Source organism: Gracilinanus agilis, chromosome 1 (genome assembly GCF_016433145.1).
Source record: "Gracilinanus agilis isolate LMUSP501 chromosome 1, AgileGrace, whole genome shotgun sequence".
NCBI lineage: Eukaryota > Metazoa > Chordata > Mammalia > Didelphimorphia > Didelphidae > Gracilinanus > Gracilinanus agilis.
This window is the reverse complement of record NC_058130.1, coordinates 603,954,061-603,975,645: the sequence shown is the minus strand read 5'-3', so window position 1 is coordinate 603,975,645 and position 21,585 is coordinate 603,954,061. Positions and strand designations below refer to the sequence as shown.

Below are 21,585 nucleotides of genomic sequence, written 5' to 3'. Positions count from 1 at the left end.
GTTTCTCTCCTTCCCCCACTCTCACAGTCTAATTTGGGCTCCAGCGGGCTCCATTGAATGACACTAAAGCTCCCAGACCACAAAGTCTCCCGCCCCCTAGCGCCGTTCCCTCCTCCTCCCCTTCCTCCTTCCTTTCTCATCCCTTTTTCCCTCCCACCACGGCAGACCGTAAAGCCGCTGCTGGGTGTCAGCAGCGGGTTAATCTTGCTCCCAAATACTTCCTCCTGCCGAGACGTCGGATCCCTCTGCAGGTGGGTGCTTGATAAGGGAGTCGCCGGGCGGAGCCCACCTGCCCGCTTCCGGGCCTGCTAAGGGGCTCTATTGGCTGGGGTGGATCTCCCGCCCTTCCTCCTGCCTAGAAGCTGCCAGGCTTTTGCTTCGGCTGGGGCTCTATCCTCCCCTGCCGGCGAGGCCCCGCCCGGCTCCCTCCCTAAACTAGAGAATGTGACTGCCAAGGAGAATGTGAGCTGGGTCCTAGCCTGCAGCTGCAGCAGGCCGGGGAGAGTGTGCGGTCAGGTGAGCCCCGGAGGCAGAATTTGCTACCCGGACAGCTGGGAAAGATTGCATCTTCTGCTGGGGAGGAAGAAACCGTCTAAGAAAAAAGCGCGGTCCTCGAAAATATCACCACCAGCACCCTACCTATGCCGGGTAGGCCGAAGAAGGGCTTCTGGCTGATTGGGGGTGGGGAAGGGACGTTCCCTTTCTGTCTGGGTGCGTACCGGTTGTTTCGGGGTCAGATCCGCCTCCTTTCTCCTCTGCTCCAATCGGAGAGGGACTTGGGCTGCTCGCGCTCAGTCCTCCTGACCTTGACCGCTGCGCTTTACTAGGGGCGGTGTGGTGTGGTAGCGGGCTCTGGGTCGGGCGCTTCGCTCCTGGGTGTGGGCTCTTTCCCAGCCAAGCGCCCCTCTGGGAAAGGAACCTACGGAAGGCGACCCGGCTCGGGGCAGGGAGGATTGAGGAGACCATGCTGCCCCCAGCCTGTAGTGGCGCACTTGTCCATTTTATCTGCACAGAACTTTTTGTTAGTTTTATTTGTTTCTGCATCACCTGTCCATCCCAGTATTTCCCAGAGAAATATCCTTTAAAAACAAACTTTTTTTTTAAACAGAGAAAGGGAAACAGCTCCAGTCAGTAGCTTTTATTAGGTTCTTGTAGTGTACTAAAAAGATACAAAGAAATGGGAGAGAGAGAAAAAAAAAAACAAAAACATCCCCTGCCTTAAAGGAGCTTACATTCTAATTCCTATGTAGATTAAAGTGGACAGTATAGGAAGGTAGTTTTACATAGGCAGTATAACACACCACTAAGCAAAAGAAGGGAGGAAGGGATGTTCTCATCTTAACAGGCAAGCCTGGTCTTTCCTTCCTCCCTCCCTTCCTTTTTCTTCTCCCTATCTTTTTCTCTCTTTCTCTTTTCCTCCCTTCCTTCCTCTTCCTATCTTTCTCTCTTCCTACCTCTTCCTTCCTTTCTCCCTCTGCCTCTTTTTCTTTTTTCCTTCTCTCTCCCTTCCTTTATCTTCTCTCTCTCCCTTCTTCCCTTTTTCCTTTCCTTTCCTTTTTAAAAATAAAACTCTTACCATTCCAACTCAGAATCAATATAAAGTATGAGTTCCAAGACAGAAGAGCAATAAGGGCTAGCAGTTGAGGTTAAGTGAGTTGCCCAGGATCACACAGCTTAGAAGTATCTGGGGCCAGATTTGGGCCTTCTTTCTTCAGGCCTGGCTCTCTTTACTGAACCACCTAGGTGCCCATAGAAAGACCAGAGTTTTTGTGTTTTTTTTTTTCCCCAGGCCTTTGCAGTTGTTTTGTTATTTTAAACAAATGCAACTTATCTATCAGACAATAACATTTATTAAGTGCCTATATTGTGCTAAACATTGGAGATACAAAGAAATAGGGGAAAAAAAAGTCCTGTTTATTTTTTCTCATTCTACATATTTCCATTTTCTATTGGTCTCTCGATCATATCTACTTCATATCATATAAATCTTGCCAAAAACTAAATCCTTCTTATTCATAGGTTGGTTTGCCTTTTTCTCCAAATAAGTTTTTTTGTTGTTATCAATTTAGAGGGCATCCAGGGAGAAACTTCTTCCATCAATCAGATCAGCACTCTCCCTTCAGCTTAAAGTCTTAGATCCCTGAGAATGGGGGGGACCCATTTCTGTGTCAAATTGCCACAATGTGTTAGCGAGAGTGATATTCCTGTCTCAGCTTCCTTCCACCACACCTAGTTGCCTCTCACTTGAATTTTTTGTTTTTGTTTTTAACTACAAAATAATATTCTATTATTTGCATAATAGAATTTATATGTATGTATAATAGAATATCATCTGTCATATTATATATTATATTATATATGGAGAGAATGTAATATATAATCATATCATATTATATATTATATATGGAGAGAATGTAATATATAATATACTACAATTTGTTTTGTAAGAATTAAATTTTAATGGTTGAATAAAATATATGAAAATTAGAAATAATATGGTAGTCGACAGTTCGAAGTATTATTGCTCAAAGTTGAAATGACCTTTAATAGCTTTTATTTATAAAAGAGGTGGAAAGAGTGAAAGTAGAGAGATACAAAAGGGTAGAGAAAACATTTATTTAGCTTATCTATCCAAATATTTCTCCGGTGCTCCACTCAGCTAGGACTTGCTGACCTTCAACCTGAATTAACTCTCTCCAGAAGACAGGAAGGGAAAGCCAGCTATCCATTCACCCAAGTTTCCTCCAAGAGGCAGGTCAAGACAATGACTTAAGTTGAAGGTGATTCCTGAGGCCCACTTTCTTTCTTGAGCCCACCTTCTTGAAGTTGACTTCCTTCTTGGTGTCCACTTCCTTCCCTAGGCCCAGAAATTCAGGGCCTTTTATGGTTGATTCTTGTCTTCCAAATTGTCTAGTACTGCCCCTCTGGGCAGTGTTTGTGGGAACCAGTTCTCACCTTCTGGAGGGTTAAATACTCATCAAAAGGGTTCACAGATTCCTGACTGATTCAGTTTCTGAGGATGTGAATTTTCCAAGTGGTTTATGAGCTCCTCTATCTAGTTCAAGCTTTTGTTGATTCAATCAAAAGGTAGACAAAGGAGAGCTAATCCTATCTACACAATCTAGTGAGGTACTAAGTAGGGGTACTTAAATTATTGTTAACCAAAGTGTTAGCTCCAACTAGGCTAAAAGAATAAAGGATTCCCTTTCACAAGTGTTAATTCAAAGAGAACAAAGAATTTCCTTTTACAGTTTAGTTACTCCTTGGTTAAGGGACATTTCTCTTGAGACAGTCATATAAGGCAGCATTTGTTGATAGTCCTTTCCTTTAAGACAGTATTCTAAAAGGGTGGTCATTAGCTTTTATTAGCCACTGTTTTCTTCCTCTTACTTGAGAGAAAGGACACAATATTTGAAAATTAAAAAATCACTTTTCTAGATATGTGACTCTGAGAAAGTTACTTAATCCTCATCTGCTTAGCCCTTGCTGCTCTTCTGTCTTTGAACTGATACTAATTCTGATACTGATACTACAGAAATTATAAGGTTAAAAAAAAAACAAAACACTTGTCAGTAAGAATCATACAGAAATCTGTTAAATATATCCTTACATTAGCCTAACTTTTTGAGAATGGCAAGTTTGTAAGATCCCCCTGTTTGAGTTCTCAGGATTTGTGGTTGATTGTATTGATCAGAGATCTTAAATCTGTATTTATAGTATTCAGAGGTGTGTTGGAACTAGCCAAGAAGACTCATGAGAACTGATGGTTAAATACATTGCAGAAATTGGTAAGTACTATAAAAAAAACAGGACCTTATTATTTTATTGATTATCTAGACTCAAGAAAGTGATGGAGGAAATGTTAATAGTGCAGATTAAACTTAAGTGGGTATCTTGCAGATATTTTTCTCCCTTCCTCAAGAGGTAGTTATTAAATATTTACTACCATACCCCTGTTTCCTATATAAACTGTTCTCTTGTTTCTGTATTAGTTCATACAAGTCTTTACAAGTTTCTATGAAATTGTCCTTTTCTTTTTTTTTTTTTTTAACTCTTACTTTCTATCTTAGTAGTAACTCTTAAGACAGAAAGGCAAGGGCTAGGCAATCAATGTTAAGTGCCTTGCCTAGGGTCACACAGCTAGGAAGCATCTGAGGTCAGATTTGAACCCAGATCCCCTGGGCTCCAGGCCTGACTCCATCCACTGTGCCACCTAGCTGCCCCATGAAATTGTTCCTTTTCAGCATTTCTTATGGCAAAATAGTATTCAACTACACTTGTAAAGTGTGTGTATTGTTCATTTAGCTTATGTGTATTGTTGTGCATAAATAGGAGGCAGATGGGTAATACGAAAGGGCTGCTAAGCCTCACTTGGGCCTGACAGGCTCTGTTGGCTGAGTCTGCCAAGCTGGCTCTGAATGCACAGGTGATAGAGGGATCTGGGCTAGCGAGTGGCATGTTTGCCTAGGAGATTACCCAGTGTGCTAGTAACCCCAGGACTCTTGAAGTTCAGCTCAGCCAAGCCTCTGCCTCTACAACAGTGCCCAAGCCAAGAATCTAATGGGAGTTGTAAATGTGTTTAACAGCTCCTCTAGTCCCTGGTTTGGGGTTGGATTGGTTGGTTATGGTTGGTTTGGGCTGCTGTAGGTGTGCCCAATAGACAAACGCTGTTCTGACTGCGGTTTGATAAATCTCTTCCCCTATTTAGCTGTAGATGTTCATTAATTAGGAAAGGAGCACCAATCTTCTTTGGATTGAACTGCAACAGGATTTATTTGCTTATCTAAAAGGGTTAGGAACAAGGAAATAAGGATAGAGGTTTTGGGGAACACTAAGCTATCTAATGGCTAAAGATAATCTAAATCAAATGGATGAGGAGTTTGATAATAGGCTGGAGCTTTTCTTCTCCCTCTCTCAATCCCTGGCTTGACCCGGCCGTGGTACAAGCCAAAGGATAAGGAAGGCTAGTGGTGTTCTTCTTGTTGGCTGTGGTGTTTGCTCTCTCAGCTCTATTAGTAGTGGGTAGAACAACTTCTGTGGCACTCGGGTATGGATGCTGGATTGCAGCTCTAGGGCCTCCCCTCCCTCCAATCCATCCTCCTCCCAAGATTCTCAAGAATGAGACCCAGTGTGCTGTTGTCCCAGGGTCTTTATAGGGTGCTTCCAACTGTCTTCTGGCCCTGGCTCACGCCACCCTGGGCACATTCCAAAGTCTTTAACCGACGTTCCTGTCACTCAAGACATCTGCCATCTTGTCCCAGAAGTTCCTTATTACAGTAGCCACATGAGTTTGTCTAGATGTGACTTGCAGGGAGACATAAATAGAATATCTCTTTTTTTCTGCCCATCCTTTTCTCCAAGGGAGATTGAGATCTATCCACAGATCCCTTGCTCTGACCTCTTCTAGTATTTTATCTATAACTCTCTTCATACATTTGCTACATTGCCTCCTATTTTTAATTTGGGTTCATATTTTATCTCGCTTAGTAGATTGAAAAAGGTATTGGTTTAACAGCATCAAAGACAAAGCTTTATGCCTAGTTCCATACACAAAGATAATTAAAATGTGATACCTGCTATTCTCATAGAGTTTATAATCTGATGATGGTTGAGTGGGGAGGGGGAAGCAGGAAATAGAACCCATACGATGCAATATCATACAATAAATGCATGCACAGAGTTAAGAAATACCTGCATACCAATAATAACTAAATGTACAGAATTCGGTGTGATGAGTCTAAAAGGGCTTTGCAAGGTAACAGAACTCCTGTTCAGAAAAGCTTTTCTAGAAGCACTTGAGATAGATCTTGAAGCATAGGTAGGGTTTAGAAGAAGACAAGAGTTATTGTTGTAACTGAAATGATATAAGCAAAGTTATGAATGAATGAATCAGTCAATCAATCAAAAGCATATAAGTGGTTCTCCCTATGTGTCACATACTGGGCTTAGAAATCCTAGTGTTTGTTGAATGAGTAATAACTGAAAAATCTGTTTTCTGATCATGTCCATTGCATTTTTTTCATCCCTTCAAGAATTATTAAAGAAATCCTGATGAGTCTGCTCCATTTTGCAACTAGAAGACTAATTCTCCAAGTGCTTTGTGAATTGGGACTGAAGGCTCCTCCTGTCCATAAAACTTTAAAGATTTGCATAGCAATGTCTCGTCCAAGTTCAAGTAAGAGGAATTTATGGCTGTTCAACCCATTTCATCTTCCACATGAGTTATGAAATATAGGAACATTATGATTATATATCAGAGAACTAAAAATGCCAAATCTTCTCCACCCAATCAGTAAACATTTACCAAGCATCTCTTGTATATCAGGGTCTATGATAAACTCTGGAGAGTCTAAGGGAAGCAAAAGACAACCCCTGCCCTCAAGGAGCTGACAATCTAATGGGCATTTAATAGTATAACTACTCCTAGAGAAAATTGAAAATAGAGTCAATTCTTGTTTTTATATCCCCCACATGACCCTTTCTGTCATCCTAGCTCCTCTTCCTAGAGCATACTTTCAGTCATTCATACTTTAATGTGAATTTAATTCATGGTCTTATCTCTCCCACAGAAAACTGCGTTTTATGCCTTTTCTCTGTGTGAAATGAAAGGCAGTTAAAGGAATGGCTGGTATCAGAAGGGAGGCATTGAGTGGATATTTTATTTGTCCGGCAAGGATAAAGAATTTGTTCCAAGTCACCCAGTTAGTGGCAGAGCTAGAACTACAATCCAGGTTACCTTCTCTCAGTCCTTTTTTCTATCAAATTATTTCTCTAAATTTTGTTTTATACCCTTACCTTCCATCTTAGTACCAATACTTTGTATTGTATTGTATTGGTTCTAAGCCAGAAGAGTGGGAAGGGCTAGGCAATGGGGGTTAAGTGACTTGCCCAGAGTCACACAGCTAGGAAGTGTCTGAGGCCAGATTTGAACCCAGGAACTCCCAACTCTAGGCCTGGTTCTCAATCCACTGAGCCAGCCAGCTGCCTCCAATTTTGTTTGTTCTTAAGCAGCTTAGAAGTATATTTTTATTTGTTTAAGATGTTATGGTTCTTAAATATGAGTAGGTTTGAAATTTAGTTATCAAAGAATCAAATGATTATTTTTTTAATATAGTAATTTTTAAATATAATATAGTATAGTTTTTAATAGTAACGACCTTATAATAATAAACTTTTGACCCTCACCTAGCATGTGAATGCTTCGGAATTAAAAAAAAAAAAAAGAAAAGATCTTCAAAGTTTAAGAGTTTTAAAGTATCCTTGCATTCTCATCCTTTTTTGCCCCTCCCTAAAATCTTGGAAAGGAGCATAGTATTGGTATCAAACATTTAGAAACTGTTCATATTGAAAATATGACTAGAGGAAAAAAACACAACAAAATTATAGCTTTTAAGTCACTAATCACAAGAGACTCTCTCATTAAGAGCTTTTTGAATGTTAATCTCGCCTGGTCATATTTATTAGATTTTGCAAGTTACAGAACAAGCCATTTCAGTCCAGAATATACTTTAAATAGTTTTCATTTTTGCTCTTCTAACACTAAGAACCTTTATTCAGTATTTATGATTTACTTAATAGTTGATTTTTTTTTTAAACCCTTACCCTCCGCATTAGAATCAGTACTGTGTATTGGTTCCAAGGCAGAAAAGCAGTAAGGGCTAGGCAATGGGGGTTAAAATGACTTGCCCAAGATTACCCAGCCATAAAATGTCTGAGGCCAAATTTGAACCCAAGACCTCCCATCTCTAGGCCTGGCTCTCAGTCCACTGTCCTGGCTTCTTAATGGTTTTTTAATTCAGTATCCATATAAACAATTGGTAACAAAGTGCTGTTATTCCTTTAGAAATATTTTTAAGCTATTTATACATTTTCATATTAGCTTTCCTGGTGTTTTAATAGTTTAGATTAATACAAACTGCTTCAGTGAGATCAGTTATCCTTATTTGAGTTTTTCTTGGATGAATGTGTTTAGTCCCAATGGAGACACTTTTTAAAAAAATGTATTTTTCAGATGATTCTCTAAAATGATGAATGTTCAGCAAGGGGTTGAGGTGATTGGGGCCAAAGTGGTATGAAGGCTTAGATGAACTGTTTAAAATTTTTCTAACCCAATGATTCTCAAAATATAGTCTTCAGAAAAGGGTTCCAAAATCCTTTCAGAGTATCTTACAGGAAAAAATTATTTTCTCATTAATACTGAAACATTTTTTTAATTAAAATATGCCTCCCTTTTTCAGATACATATGTCTATGAAAATGGATTGTCTTCATATAACCAAACTAGCCAGTCTCAGGAGATTAAATGCAGAAGCAGATATGAGAATCCACCTGTCTTTTGTGAAACCAGAAAGTAAAGAGATTTGCAAAAATATAGAAAGCAATGCCACTCTTTTTAATAATTTCTTTTTATTTGGAAAATATCTTCTCGTGTAAAATTTGCAAAAATACATAAAATGATGCCACTCTTTTCACCTATTTCTTTTCATTTTTGGTAATGTTCTCACAAAATAGCAAACATGTAATGATTTTATTATTTTTAAATAAGTTTAAAATGATCTTAAAATTTTATGTTCTAATTTCTAATATGGTAAATATTGACAGATATGTCACATAAACAAAAGTTTTTTGGAGCCCAAAAATTTTTAAGAGTGCTTTTTAAAGGGTTCTTGAGACCAAAGAGTTTGAGAATAACTGCTTTAGTACTCCAATGCTATATACTCGAGTACATGGCCAGAGAACTATAAGATGTATTTGGTCTCTTTCTCCCCTTGACAGTAGAGCAGGCATTTCTCTTTCATTTTTTTTCACACCATACAAAGTGATGGGGCAGAAAGGTGGAAAGACAGATCGGTATATACAACCATACTAGACTTGAGATATATTTCTAATTACAGAGTAATTTTTGTAGTTTAAAATGAATAATTTATTGTTCATAAGATAAATATACTTATAATTATATGAATGAATGATATAATGTAAATAAATATAAATAATCATATTTAATATAATTAATAATTATAAGGTATGTGCCCAAAATGTTAGGTATAGAACTATAGGAAATGGGTGCACATGGATATGTGGTTATGGATACATATGAATAATATGAATATATCTTTCTTGCCCTTCCTTGTTTTTCAGACATGGCAGATTTTCGGCGCTTCTTTGGCAGGGCAAAGCATATAGCCATTATTACAGGAGCTGGGGTCAGTGCTGAAAGTGGTTTGCCAACGTTCAGAGGACCTCATGGTTTCTGGAGAAAATGGAAAGCTGAGGTTGGTTTTGCATTCAGAAATTTGAAAGTGTTCGACTATCCTGATAACATTTGGTAATTAAAGTGGCTTTCTCTCAATCTTGGTAGTAAGCCATACTATGTTCTGGGTGAGGCTGATCCAATGGCTCAGGTTTGGTTTGGAAGGGTATCAGAATTTTTTCCACTTTCTTCATCTGTGTAATGGAGATCCTGATAGTATCTCTCTCCAAAGGTGGCTATGTGAATAAAATGAGATAATATTTGTAAAGTGCTTTATAAACTTTAAACTGCTATAGAAATGTTAGCTATTATTATTGTCGTTACTATCATTTTCACTCTTACTGTTATTATCAAAAAAGTTTAATGTTCAGCAAACCTAACATTGGCTTAGTTGGGTTTAGATCTTCCAAATTCTGCCTTTGCCAGGATGGTGCTCACAGTCAGTAGAGAGTGTGGGACAAGATGGCGGGACCTCGGTGAAACTTGAGAAGTGCCCATCACTATGCTCTGCATTTTTATGACTTAGGCACCTAGAAAGCCACTTTAATCGTTTGAATCTTATTCCTCTCCATAAGTTAAGTATAAAATTATTTCCTTCCCTTTTAAGGGGGAAAAAAAATCTAGTGGGTCAGGGATACCACAATCTTATTACCTTTGATCCCAACTGGTTTAGTTGTAGTCAATGATGCTCTACTGGCCTGTGATACTGTTGTGAGCATCCTTACAGCATCTTTCTTTAACTAGCATCTATAATTATTATTATTAAGAATTATAATTAATAATACAACATAATATAATTATAATGTAATTAATTATAAAAAATTAAGAATATAAAATTAAAATGTTAAAATAAGGATTTTAGATTAAATTATTTTCCTTATTTATTCAGGGGTGTGATAAGTTGTTCGTTAATTTTTTTCAGTGATTATATGAGTACAATCAGAGAATTTTGGTTAGCAAAATCCATTTCTTCCAAGAAAGTACTGACTAGTTCTCACTCTTTTAGTGTTGTTGTGATTGTATCACATTAAAAAGAAGTTAAATGGAGCAGTACAGTGGATAGAGAGTCAGGTGCAGAGATAGGAAGTCCTGGATTCAAATTTGACCTTGGATACTTCCTAGCCGTGTGACCCTGGGCAAGTCACTCAACCCCAGTTGCCCTGCACTTCCTGTTCTTCTGCCTTGGAAACAAAATACCTACTATTGATACTAAGATAGAAAGTAAAGATTTTATTATTTTATTATTTTATTATTTTATTATTTATTTATTTTATTATTTTATTATTTTTTTTTATTTATTTTATTATTATTTTATTTATTAATTAGTATTGTTTGTATTAATTATATGTTAGTATTAAATGTTACATTGGCACTCTTTTGCATCATTATTATTATTAACATTATTGTTCAGCTCTTCTCTTCCCAGTGAATCATCACACACCAGTCCTATTCATGGAGTTTTCTTCACAATGATACTGGAATGGTTTGTCATTTCCTTCTCTAAGCCTCAAGGTCACTAAGTAGCTAGAGAGCCAGCTCTGTTGACAAGAGGTCCTGGGTTCAAATGTGGCCTCAGACACTTCCTAGTTATATGACCTTCGACAAGGCACAGTATTGATTGAATTCTTGAGATACAATGTTTGTTAAATTTAACTTGCTTTAGTATTTGGACAATCAAGAAAATCTAAACTACCCAGTTAACTCCCTCCATAATCCAGCTGGACACCAAGGTGTAGTTAGGGCAAGCGAGAGTGGCAAAAGAGACTGAGTTCCTGTAGCCCAGCCCAATATATTCCCCTTGGGATGTCACCACTCAGTTCCTCCCTAAGACAGCTCTGATAGGAAAGGCATCATTGAGAAAGTGGATCTAGAGACCCCCACCCACTCCCTCATTTCTTCATCACAAGAGGCAGGTTTTAAATTCGCCAAGAATCTCCTTTCAAACTGCCAGGTGGCTAGGTCACAACAGTCCAAAATGGTGCCTACAGCTTACTGACTTCATCACCCGAGAGAATTCTTGTTTTCTGATAAACAAGAAAGCAGGGTCTCCTACCTGCCTTCAATAAAGCCAGGCCAGGGAGATGTCTTGAGATCTTCCTGAGGAGTAAATTACTTCAACTAGGAAGCTGGCTGACCTTTTAAACCCAAGGATTAAGAAAGATTTTATATAAAAGTTATTACAGTTCAATATTATTTTTCCATATCACTTAACCCCAGTTGCCAAGCCTTTACCATTCTTCTGCCTTAGAACCAATACTTAATATTGAATCTAGGACAGATTGGTTGGGAAGTAGCAAAACAGGCCTGCTTTCCTATTACTTCCTGCCAGCCAGGCTTCGCCCCTTCTCCCTCCCCGAAATGGAAGCGTCTAGTCTATGTCTGGACAATGTATGGCTAATACTGCTCTCATAGTGTACCACCCATGCCAAGAAGTAGAATTCCCTAATTGGAAGCATAGAGTTCATAATATTACAGAAGAATGTTATGTTTATAGAAGAAAGAAAACAAAAGAAACTCTTGAATAAGCAAGCCTTACTCCCAGAGGGGATACATAAATCTGAAGAATCACTTACAGCCCCAAATATGAGCACTCCTGTGGTGCAGATCTCATGCCAACTTTTATTTTTGCCCAGAGCTTTCTGCTGATTCAATTGGAAATAGGGTCCCTTTTTCTCTCTCCTGTCCTTTTTCTTATGGTTTTCCCTCAGAATCTTCACAGCTTTCTAGTAAGTCTGGAAATTTTTCCCTGTCCTATATTTGTGAGACTTGTAATTCAAGGGTGGACCTTGAAATTTAATAGGGATAAATGATATGTTATTCAATTCTTTGCATGATGGTAGCCTCTGGATTTTTTAAAATCTGGATTCTGTCATTCTTTCATGGTTTCTACCAAATTCATATTGGACCAGCATACTGCCTATGCCTTAATTTTAGTTTTTAAGACAGATTTTGAATTAAACAGGGTCAAAGATGGGTCCCTACATTGATACAGTCAGCCAATTCCATTTTATTTTTAACTTTCGACATATCAAATTGGCATTTAGTTAAATAATTTAAGAATAGTTTCATCTCTGATGAAATAATATTGCAAACTATGATTTAATCTATGTAGATATCACAGTCTTCTAATAACTTGGTAGACAGTTTTCAAGCCTTACTGGGACCAAAACATTTACCACTATGACCAACCCAGTGCAGAGTCTCATTGAGTTTAGCCAGGGTGGTCTTCAGATGATGAATATATATTGTTTGCTGCTAATGGAAAAAAATAGTTCAAAAGGATAAAATTCTGGGGCAGCTAGGTACCTAAGTGGATAGAGAGGCAGGCAGTCCTGGAAATGGGAGGTCCTGGGTTCAAATCTGGTCTCAGATACTTCCTAGCTGTGTGACCCTGGGCAAGTCACTTACCCCCATTGCCTAGCCCTTACCACTCTTCTGCCTTGGAACTGATACTTCGTTTTGACTCTTAAGACAGAAAGTAATGATTTAGAAAAAGATACAATTCTGGGAAGTAACCAAACAAGCATGCTATTATTAGATAAGGGGTTCTTATAATTCTATGTATTTTTAGAATTCATTTAAAAACATTATTAGAGAAAGGGTCCTTAAGCTTCTGCAAACTGTCCAAGGGGAGAAAGACACACAGAAAAGGTTAAGAACTCCTCTTTTTCATTATTACTGAAACTACAGATGCGGGTCTTTTTGGAGAACAGTGTACATTGTATATGTAGTGTTCCCTCTCATTTTACCCTACAATTCCTACTTGGCAGAGATTGAGTATTTCAGGTTGAAGGTATTCCGAGGGTCAGCGCTGCCAGAACTGTACCTTGTGAGCCCCGAATTCCCGGCATAGAGCTCTGCAAGGCCACCAGAGCCTGGAGAGCTGGTGTCTGAGCTCCCAGACCCTCTGCCTCACTTTTAGAGGTGGGGTGCACTCGCCCCATTTTGATCATTTCATGTTCATTTCTCCTCTAGGACCTTGCCACCTCTGAAGCCTTTACCCAGAATCCGTCTCTGGTGTGGGAGTTCTACCACTACCGGCGAGAGGTGGTATTGCAGAAGCAGCCCAACGCAGCCCATTTAGCAATAGCGGCCTGTGAGGAAAGGCTGAGTCTTCAAGGAAGGCGTGTAGTAGTCATCACTCAGAACATAGATGAGCTCCATACCAAAGCAGGCACTAAGAACCTCCTGGAACTTCACGGTAAGGACGCTGACCTAGTTGAGGAAGTCCGTTCAGCTCCATACCGTAATTTGGACAGCAGTATGTTTCATCTGCTTGGTTTTTCTTTTATGGATGGTTAAACCGTTCTCTTGAAAAAATGATGAATTCATTGGCACTTAAGTTTAAGTTACTAGTGAAGAATGATGGATTATTTTTTTCAAGAACATTTGCATTTTAAGAAGGAATAAAAGCCAAGGAAATCAGTGAGTCAGTAGTGGGAAGTGGGGATTTTAAATGAGCCGGCAAAAAGTCTTCCATGTAAGCAGTGCCCTGATTCCTCTTAGGCATAAGACAATCCTAGCAGCAAGTAGAAGTGAGGCTTCTTCATTGCCTCACTCCTTCAGTCTGCTGAGATGAGCCAAATTACTAAGTACTTCTAGAAAGCCTGCTATGTACCTAGCATTACAAGATTTGGGTTTGTGTATTCTTATTCACACATAGTGACATGGAATGGAAAGAAGTTCTTCCTGTGTAAATGGAATTAGCTCTACCCCATTCATAGTTAAACTCTAAGCACCAGAGATAATGCCATCCCCACCTCCCTTAGTGGGGAGGGGAGATGAGTTACCCACATGTTACAATAAGTAACAAATCAAGAACAAGGGACTGCCCTTTGGGCAGTCCAAAACAGTGTTGAGGCTGTCATTTGTCCACTTGAATTAGAGGTGGATACAGGAAGTGACGAAAGCTACTCTCTTTCAAATATGATGGTAAACTTCCTGTTGAGGCAGTTCACACTTTGACCTTGGTGTTGAAGGATCTCTGCTGAGACCTCAGGTGGTTTCCCCTCTGAACTGTCATATGTGTACCTTAGGCTGACTTTCTTTTGTCTACCTTGGCGTTTCTAGAGTCTCTACCTCAAGGAGGCTTCTTTGTCTCTCTAATTGCTAAGGCCTTGTGGCTAGTAGCCTAGTTTAATTAATCTCTTAACTCTCACCGGTTTCTCTCTCTCTTTCCCTACCTTCAACCTTCCTGATTGTAAATAAACTTCCATAAAGCCATCCTGACTTGGGTCTATTTTAATTATGGAATCAATCTAGATCTGATTGATTCCTGGAGACCACACCTTAAAAAAAATATATATATATATATACATATATATATATTTAATATATATAATTTCCCCTCTTACATTCCAAAGAACTCTTTCCCTCTTCAGCCCTTTTGTTTCTTGTTTCAAAGTCATGTTTACTGACTATGACAATGACTGTGACTCTGAAGGACCCATACTCAAGGCAGTTACCTGGAAGGCCAAGTAGAATGGGGGAATGATGAAGGAGACAGACCCAAACCTTCTTGGTCTTATTTATAGACCTAACTTTGAAGACCTAGTTGATCTCTAAGGTCTCGGCTAGCTTTAAAAGCCTTCAAAGATAGAATTACTTTATATCTTATCAAGAGTGGTGATTATTATTTGATTTCTAAAGAACTAGACTTTCTTAATTTATGTTTTTTTCAGGCAGTTTATTTAAAACTCGATGCTGCAGTTGTGGAAATGTGAGAACGAATTACAACAGTCCAGTTTGTCCAGCTTTAGAAGGAAAGGGGTAATTATACTTTGTTGTTTAAAAAGTATATAGTATAACGTTGTTAAGCTCTTCTTATTGGATGTAACGGGGTGGGGGGGCATTTAAACGTTTTATTCATGGACTTTAGACCCCCAAGTTTCTCACATAATGTTACATGATTTGAGAAGATCCCAAAGTTTGAAAACAAATGAAACTAAATAGGATTAGTATTTAATATAGGGTATTCCTAAAGTCTTAATGCGGTTGTAAGCTTTAATACCTTAATAATTGTTTTAGGGGTTTCTTTTAAAGATATACTAAGGTTTTTTCTTTTTTTATATTAAGTTTTAATAGCTTACAACTTCACTAAGGTTTTTGGACACCCAATTATGATGACTATAAGGCTAGTACCAATCAGTGACTATAAAAACCTATTGATCCTATGTAGGTGTTTGAGGAAGGAATTTTCAGCTTATGTGAATGATAATCCTTCTCATTTAACTATTACAATACATGATTATTCTCTCTGGATTATTGAAGTAGCCTCTTAATGGGTTTCTCTGCCTCAAGTGTCTCCCACTCCAACTTATCCTACCCACAGATATCAACATTTTTTTCCTAAAACTCAGATCTGACCATTTTATTGCTCAGTGAACTCCAGTGGCTCCCTAATACCCCTGGGATCAAATATAAACTACCCTCTTTGGTGTATAAACTCTTGACTGTTCCTATGCCTGGACTGCCCTCCTTCCTCACTTCTGTTTCTTAGATTCCATAGCTCAAAGCCTACCTAATGTTTGAAGCCTTTCCTGATTCCTCATAGCTGATAGGACCTTCACACCAGCCCTCCCAAAAAATTACCTTGTATTTATTTTTTGTTCATCTATACATGCGCACATTTTCCTATTCTGTAGAATGCAAGCTTCTAATTCCTAGAATAGTGTCTTATGCTAGTAGGTGCTTTATAAATGCTGGTTGATTGTTGAATTGATATTATTTTAACTCCAGTCTCCCAGATCCTAATGCTCTAGATGCCAAAATCCCACTCGAAAATCTTCCCAGGTGAGTATAAATTGTTATCTGTCTTCAGTGTTTCAGAAAAGAAAGAAGGGAAAACCAGGGTCAGAAATCTGGAAGTTGAGAGAGAGATTGACTGATTGACTGACTGATTCTCCTTTCCCATTCCTCTTTTTATGTTGTTTTGGGAGCTTACTTTCAGTAAGTTTGCTGTGGAGTTGTGGATGAGCTGCTGTTCTCCTTATCTAGGCTGAAATTTTCTCATCTGTAGAGTGATAGGATTAAAATTGAGGGCCTAATATCTCTTCTAGCTTTTAATCTATGATCTTCCTATAAGAAGGCAATAAAAAGAGTTGACATAATAAAATATTGGCATAAAGTCAAAGAAAATTATGTTATAAAAAAACTATTTACAATAGTGTCTTAAGGTAATTTTCAGAGAATCAGACACAAGTTATAAAAAGATTATAAATTTGAAGTGTACAATTGGTAGGAACACCTAGGTGATGCATTGGATAGAATGCCAGGCCTGGAGTCAGGACAACCTGGATTCAAATCCAGCTTCAGACACACATGTGACCTTGGACAAATCACTTAAACCTCTTGGCCTCAGTTTCCTCATCAATGAGCTGGAAAAGGAAATGGCAAGCCGCTCCATTGTCTTGGCTAAGAGAACCCCAAATGGCATCATAAGAGTCAGACACAACTGACCAAAAACAATTGATAACAAAAAATTAATACTACATGAAAAACTATAAATAAGAATGTCTAAATAAATGGATTTTTATTCCTCAGTTGAGAAGTCTGGATTTGATATATTATCAGGAGTTCTTTTTCATATCATGGACCCATTCTCAGAAGAATATTTTGAATGCATAAAATAAAGTACGTAGAATTACAGAGGACACCAACTCTATTAAAGAACGTCTGTCAAAGTTTGAGGATTCCAGGTTAAGAGTTCCATATGAGACAGTACACAGCAGTGATATGAAAATGGTCAGAGAGAAGGAAGATCATTTAGGAGTCTTGCATGGTAGCAATAATTTGCCAAATTTTGTTGTTCAGTCATGTCTAACTCTTTTTGTGACCCCATTTGGAGTTTTCTTGACAAAGATACTGGAGTGGTTTGCCATTTCCTTCTCGAGCTCATTTTGCAGATGAGGAAACTGAGGCAAACAGGATTAAGTGACTCACCTGGGATCACACAACTAGTGGCTGAGACTGGATTTGAACCCAGGTCCTCCCGACTCCAGGCTCCATCCATGACGCCACCTGGCTGCCCCCATAATATAATTATGAGTACTTCTGATGGGAACGGACTCAGCAACAGTCTCCTCTCTACAGAGCCAGTCTAGCTCATTTCACAGAGGTTCATGCTAAAAGACTGTCTTGTCCATCGGGGGATGCTCGTTTGTTTGTTTGGTCAGATACCACATGAGTACTCCCAACACGGGAGAAGTCATTGAGAAACTATCAGGAAAACAGGCCATGTACAAAGAAGCGGGGAAAGTAAAAAATGACGTTAAGGCTTGAGTTATTGGGAACAAAATTTTCATCAGGATATTGAGGAAGGTGGCAAGAGAAAGGCTTAAAATGTTAAAAATGTAGAGGCTATCCAACCAAAATGTCTCAGTCCCTGCCTGAGGGGATACTTCAGGCTTCGCTACATACTCAGGTCAGGGAAGTCTGCTGTGTAGTGTGAGTGCAAGTTCGGGGGGAGGCGGGGAGGGGGTTATGGAAGTTTCAAGGGATCCCAGAAGGCATTCACTTTATTCTTTGTGTCGGAGCTAGGATTTCAGCAGCTAGGTGAGTAATGTCATCATTCACAGGTGTCAAGTAAACAATTGCAATGGCCTCCTTCGACCCCATGTGGTATGGTTTGGGGAACATCTGGACCCCTTGGTTCTTGACGCGGTTAACAAAGAGCTTGCTGTCTGTGACTTAGGTTTAGTGGTAAGTGATTCCCTGCTTACACGGTCCAAGTATTTTCTGAAACTTGACATGAAGTTGTTTAAAGGTTCAAAAAAATGAGGGTGTACCCAGGTCTTCTGCAGAAAAACAAGAACAAATGTTCATTTTTTTAAATGGCATTAAAATATAAAAGAATAGACACAATATATCATTCCTATAACCTTCGATAGTTTTCTTTTTATTTTTTAATAACTCTTACCTTCTGGCTTAGAATTAATACTAAGTATCAGTTCCAAGGCAGAAAACTGGTAAGGGCTAGACAGTTGGGAGTAAGTGTCTGGGCCCATTTTGAACCCATGACTTCCCATCTCCAGGCCTGGTTCTCTATCCACTGAACCCCTTTGGTACAGTTTGTTTGTTTTTAAACCCCCCTTACCTTCCATCCTAGAGTCAATACAGTGTATTGGCTCCAAGCAGAAGAGTGGTAAGGGCTAGGCAATGGAAGTTAAGTGACTTGCCCAGGGTTATACAGCCGGGAAGTGTCTGAGGCCAGATTTGAACCCAGGACCTCCTGTCTCTAGCCTTGGCTCTAAATTCACAGAGCCACCCAGCTGCCCCTCCTTTGTTACAGTTTTAGAGACTGCTTCTCATCCCTTTTTTCCTCTTGGATAACCAGAAAATAACTAGAGATTTTTCAGTTTTGTCATTCTTGTTGGACGCCTGCCCCTTTGTATCCATCCAACTTGAGCCTTTCCCACACAGTGGGAGCCCCAGCCCTGTCAGAGGTTGTAGATTTAGGGAGATGGGTGTGGAAATAAACCAGCTGTCGGCAGGGTGGTAATACTGCCTTTTGGATCTGGTTGCTCTCTAGGTGGGAACGTCTTCTTTGGTTTATCCTGCAGGTATGTTTGGCCCACATGTAGCATTGAGAGGAATACCTGTGGCTGAATTTAACACAGAAGTCACCCCCGTTACGAAAAACTTCAGGTAAGCCATGAAACTAAGTGACAGGAAGGGCAGGGGCCACTGTGATGACTTCCTTCTTTCATGTCAGTACAAGAGGAAAGGAACTGGCACACACGGGGCCCTCCAGACCCCCGACAGTATTAACCTTTATAAAGAACAGGACCAGTTACTGCTAGACATACTTCTCCCTCTTGTTGGGCATTTGGAATGTTAGAAGAACTATTCCATTCCTTAAATTTACTTACTCATAAAATCAAAGAGTATATGTAGTCTAGTTTTTGCAAAGATGCCCTGTACAGTTGAGAATTAGATAAGTTATACAGATTCTTTTTCTTTTCAGTGATCTCGGGTTTTACTTTTTCTTCTTTTCCTTTCAGTCTCTTTTTCACATACCTTCCCCCAGCATTCAAATTTGTTCTGTTTATGCTCATGCCCTTGGCTAGCTTGCCTCCCTTTGAGAGCCTTCTCTACCTCTCCTTTATTTCTGTCCCCTCTTTTTCCCCTCTTCCAGCTTCTTCTGACCCCTACTAACTTTGAGACCATTCACAACTCAGCCCATGAATGCCCCAGGCAACTGTACAAGAGTTGCTAATATGCAATAATGGAAGTAAATTCTGTCCAAAGGATTGTTTCATGATTGGCCCAGTAAAACAAAAACAAAAATTCCCTTTATTGTATTGAACAATGGAACAAACCATTTGGCTGATGATTAGTCATTAAAAGATAGAACTTATGGCCAAAGTAGTGTAGTGAATAGGAGCAGAACAGCCCAGTTCCCATACACATATGCTAGAAAAGATCAAACCAAAGAATACCACGTTGAATAATGATTAAGGAATAGGAAAAGGAAAAAATAAATACCTTCAAGTGGCACAATGGATAGAATAATAGGCTGGGCCTGAAGTCGGGAAGACCTGAGTTCAAATATGACCAGATACTTATTAGCTCTGTAACCCTGGTCAAGGCATAGTACCTGCTTGCTTCAGTTTCCCCAACTGTAAAATGGGGATAATAATAGCAACTACCTTCAAACTTCAAAGTATTATATAAATATCAGGTGTTACTTTACTTAGTGTAAGAATTATTTTGCTCAGGTCACTGAGGTTAAGTGACTTGCTCAAGATGTTTACAGATGGGGCTCCAACCCAAGGCCTTGCCATCCAAAAATCAGTTCTCAAATCACTATGCCATGCTGCTTCTGAGAAGCATAATAGTCGGATTTGAATCTCTAAAGGGCCCCAGGCAGTTTTCCAAGACAAACCTGTGTTAAAGAAAAGGTACCAGTCCACACTGGTGGAGTTTCTTTATAATGGTGAAATCACAAATCCAGCACATCATGCTGTACTAGATAAGAATTCTATTAAAGAAATTGTGTGATTTTAGCTTGCTAACCATATTTAATGCCAGTATTCTTTATCCTTGTTTCAGATTTCATTTCTCAGGACCTTGTGGCACCACTCTCCCTGCAGCACTTTCCCCTCATGAATCTGAAAAAACAGGTTGATTATTTGTGAACAAGAGGAAAAAAATGTCATTTTCAAGTGCTAAGCTATAAATAAAACTTAAGAGGGGTAGGGGGAAGGGAGGGAAACAAACTTGTGGATAAACAGAGAATGGTCTCCTGCCCTTATTACTAAAAATGAAACAAATCCATAGATATTCTGGTGGTCACTCACAATGATGATATCAAACAAATTACCCGTCACATTTGTGTTGAACTGAAGCATGATTCTTCAGTGTTTTATAAACCATCTAGATTTTTAACCTTTATTTAATCTGTAATCCTGATAGTATTTTTTCCCCAGATGTGAGGATATGGATTTGCTTTTTTTGGGTAGGCAGTGAAGCATTGCCTTTCTTCAGCTCCAATGTTTACATAAATACTTTGGCAGAAAATAAATTCACTGTAATTTATTGTATAAAGAGATTTACCCATTATATTTCTCTGTTGGCATACTTTATTATTTTTTCTGCTGATGTACTTTAATGAGATCACCCATTATATACATTTGGTGTTTATCTGAGCCTCACCCATCTTCTCAGCCTTTTCCAAGTCTAATAGACACAATTTCACAGACATCCTTGACTTTGCCTTATTCTCACATTCCTTCATTTATCACATCCTGTTGTCTAGCATCTATGAAAGGGTTTCCTACAATGGGAGGACCATACATGGATGAAAATCCAAGAAGAGGATGACTGAAGTGCTTCCTTTGGTGTCAGGAAGATCTGAGGAGTTCCATTCCTGCCTCAGACACTGTGTGACCTGGGTGCAAGTCACTTAACCTCTATCTTATTCAGTTTCCTCATCTATAAATGGGAATCGAGGCCAGATCTTCCCCCTGCCTGTCCTGTCACTAGAAAAAGTTTCTCTGCCCAGTTAAAGAGTCTTTGCCAGGACTGTGTCCCCAGGGTTTTCTCCCCATTATTCATTTGGGGATATCTAAATCCTCTGTATGTAGTCCCTGTTTATTCTTTTATTCATCATTTTATCCCCATTAAAACAGTTTCCCTTATTAAAAAATGCTCCATGTAGGATCCCCAACATGATCACAAATAGAGTTTGGATGATTTTAGAGGTACCCAGTTGATCCCAGTCAGCTGAGGAAACTTTTCAAAATACCCCACAGTGAAGGAAGTAGCCTATGGGAACACCAGAACAGAGAAACGATGGCTAAAGTAAACAATGTGACATAGCTTTAACAAAATCCA

General features: G+C 39.0%; 1 protein-coding gene across 3 annotated transcripts; it reads left to right on the top strand.

The window, feature by feature from the left end:
• Nucleotides 1-163: 163 nt before the first annotated feature.
• Nucleotides 164-20,811, top strand: SIRT5 (sirtuin 5). 3 transcript variants are annotated; one of them, XM_044667672.1, is made up of 10 exons: nt 164-251; nt 3,718-3,788; nt 6,033-6,175; nt 9,138-9,271; nt 13,225-13,450; nt 14,931-15,018; nt 15,988-16,041; nt 17,826-17,949; nt 18,779-18,894; nt 20,302-20,811. In XM_044667672.1, the coding sequence occupies exons 3-10, from the start codon at nt 6,052-6,054 to the stop codon at nt 20,375-20,377; spliced, it is 942 nt and encodes a 313-aa protein (XP_044523607.1). In that variant the 5' UTR covers nt 164-251; nt 3,718-3,788; nt 6,033-6,051; the 3' UTR covers nt 20,378-20,811. The 3 variants fall into 3 exon arrangements, 2 of the variants coding, with proteins under 2 accessions (XP_044523607.1, XP_044523598.1); XR_006505770.1 differs by having other exon boundaries at nt 206-648; nt 18,810-18,894; nt 20,302-20,384; XM_044667663.1 differs by having other exon boundaries at nt 219-648.
• Nucleotides 20,812-21,585: the final 774 nt, after the last annotated feature.